The sequence below is a fragment of the Chinchilla lanigera genome, unplaced genomic scaffold (assembly GCF_000276665.1).
Source record: "Chinchilla lanigera isolate Chin_1 unplaced genomic scaffold, ChiLan1.0 scaffold00010, whole genome shotgun sequence".
In the NCBI taxonomy this organism is placed as follows: domain Eukaryota; kingdom Metazoa; phylum Chordata; class Mammalia; order Rodentia; family Chinchillidae; genus Chinchilla; species Chinchilla lanigera.
The window spans coordinates 15,835,811-15,838,095 of NW_004955411.1; the positions used below are offsets into that span (position 1 = coordinate 15,835,811).

At 51.8% G+C, this 2,285-nt stretch overlaps 1 protein-coding gene across 1 annotated transcript in view; it reads left to right on the forward strand.

Moving 5' to 3' along the window:
• Nucleotides 1-1,680: 1,680 nt before the first annotated feature.
• The window catches only part of Pnrc1 (proline-rich nuclear receptor coactivator 1), a gene marked incomplete in the record, with an annotated part of 3,787 nt that continues 3,182 nt past the window's right edge, over nucleotides 1,681-2,285 (forward strand). Inside the window, 1 exon segment of the mRNA XM_013510921.1 lies at nucleotides 1,681-2,285. Coding sequence (XP_013366375.1) covers nucleotides 1,685-2,285 — 601 coding nt within the window.

A 2,285-nucleotide genomic window follows, 5' to 3' on the forward strand; every position in this document is an offset into this window, starting at 1 on the left:
CACTCTCACAGTATTCTAGACCCAAATTAAATTTATAGGTCTGAGGATCTGAATTAAAGGCTTTGTAAGGTCTTTTCTAGTTCTGGAACTGTATGATTCCCACTTGTCCAGTAACATGAGAACCTACCATGCTCTGAGTGTCAAAGACACAAAAATGAGAAAAATATAGCAAAAATGGTAAAATCCAGCAATTCATCACAGTGAAATGTATTACAGTTTATAAAAAGGTGAAATACATTATTCTGGATATTCAATTTTGTTATCAGTCACACAACATGTTTTAGAGCAGGGTGTGGTGGCGCACGCCAGTAATTCCAACACTTGAGAGGCTAAGGTAGGAGGAACATTGCAAGTTCAAGATCAGCCTCGACTACAAAGTGAGCTCAACTCCCAGCCTCAACTACATAGTGAGACCCTGTCTCAAAAAGACAACAAACAGCATATTTTTAGATACCAACTAATCACCACTACAAAGCTATAAAACACTGGTTAGGGGTTCTGAGAAGTGGAAGCTTATTATGCTCCCATAAAACCTGGGGAAAAAAAAAAACAAAAAACTGACTACCGTGGCAGGTAGTATGTGTCATGTTAAACTTTGTTCTTTCAGCCCTCCTGTTTGGATTCAGCTGCTAAATTACTGCATGATCTTTGACAAGTTCTTCAGCCTCAGTTAGTCTCAACTTTCTCCCCTGTAAAAAGGATTCAAAGTACAGCACCTATTCATTAGAATTACTATGAGATTCAAACGAAATACTTTATGTTAAAGAACATGCAGGGTATGGTGGCACGCGCCTGTAATCCCCGCACTCTGGAGGTTAAGGCAGGGTAATCGTCACAAGTTCGAGACCAGCCTGGGCTACGAAGTGACTCAAGGCCAGCCTGAACCGCACAGCGAGACCCTGTCTCAAATCAACAAAAACCCCACAAAACCAGTTCCTGGAACAAGTGTTGATAAATGATGGCCACAATTATTTTGTGATAGTAAGGGAAGACGAGAGAATGCCATCATCCCAGAGTTCACTAACAAAATATAGGAAATGTTTCAGAGCAGTTTCGCTTTCGTCCTGTACGACGAAAGCATTTGCTGTCTCATGTCCCCGGCTGTGCGATCCCAGTTCTCAGAATCCTTTAGGCTTGAGGGCGGTAATACTCCCAATTCCCCTTTTTTGTATTTAAGGGGCCAGTTCAATCACTAAAAAGTATTTCTTTAGTTCTTAGTCGTATCACTGGTGCTAAAAAAGTGTTGCTAAGCCGAGTAAATAAAAAAAAAAGAGGCACACTTCACTAAAAATTTATATAGCTTAAATGTGGACTGATCTCTACGGCCGCTAGGGTAGACCTTCTTATAGTGTTCTTTGAAACCCTTTTTTTTTTTTTTTTTTTTGGAGTTAAAGCGGATACGGCTCCAAGTTCAGCAGCCGAGACGGATCCGTGGCCTTCGTGCCTCCAATTCCCTCCTCCCGCCTCCTGCCTCCCCTCCGCCGCGACGTCTCGTCCGAGCCCCGCCCAGGCAGGCGCAGTGTACCGCCCCGACGCGAGCGTGGGAGGCGGGGCCGAAACCGAACTTCATTGTTCGCGGGACCGACTCTTCCCGAAAGAGCCCGTTGGCAGCGCCTGCGCAGTACGCGCTCTTTGTGCCAGGCTGCAGCAAGCCGCTTGTTTGTGTGTGTCTCTTCCCGAGGCCATGGAGGAGGCGCCCGAGGGGCGGGGCTTCCTCGTCGCCCTCGGATTGGGGGTTAGCAGGGGGTGGGCGGGGTCGGGGCGGGGCCTCCGACAACAACACTGGGAACCCAGACCCTGGCTATTTGTTGCTGCGCCGCCTCCGCCCGAGTCATGTTCTACGCTCCCCCGTGGCTCGCAGCAGCAACCGCCGCCGCTCGGTGATCACAGGCTTCACTTCCTCCTCTTCCTGCCGAGCCTCCGGACTCCTAGCACTATGACTGTCGTCTCTGTCCCGCAGCGGGAGCCGCTCGTCTTGGGCGGCCGTCTTGGGCCGCTTGGCTTCTCTGCCCGCGCTTACTTCGGGGCCCTCCCGATGGTGACCTCGGCCCCGCCGCCTGTGCCCCGGATCCCAGACCCTCGGGCGCTGCCCCCGACTCTCTTCCTCCCTCACTTCCTGGGGGGAGACGGGCCCTGCCTGGCCCCACAGCCCCGCGCCCCAGCAGCAGCTCTGCCCCACTGCAGCCCGGCCGTGGCGGGAGGCGCCCCGCGGGCGGCTCCGAAGAAGCGGCGGAAGAAGAAGGTGCGAGCCAGCCCGGCGGGGCAGCTGCCCAGTCGCTTCCAGC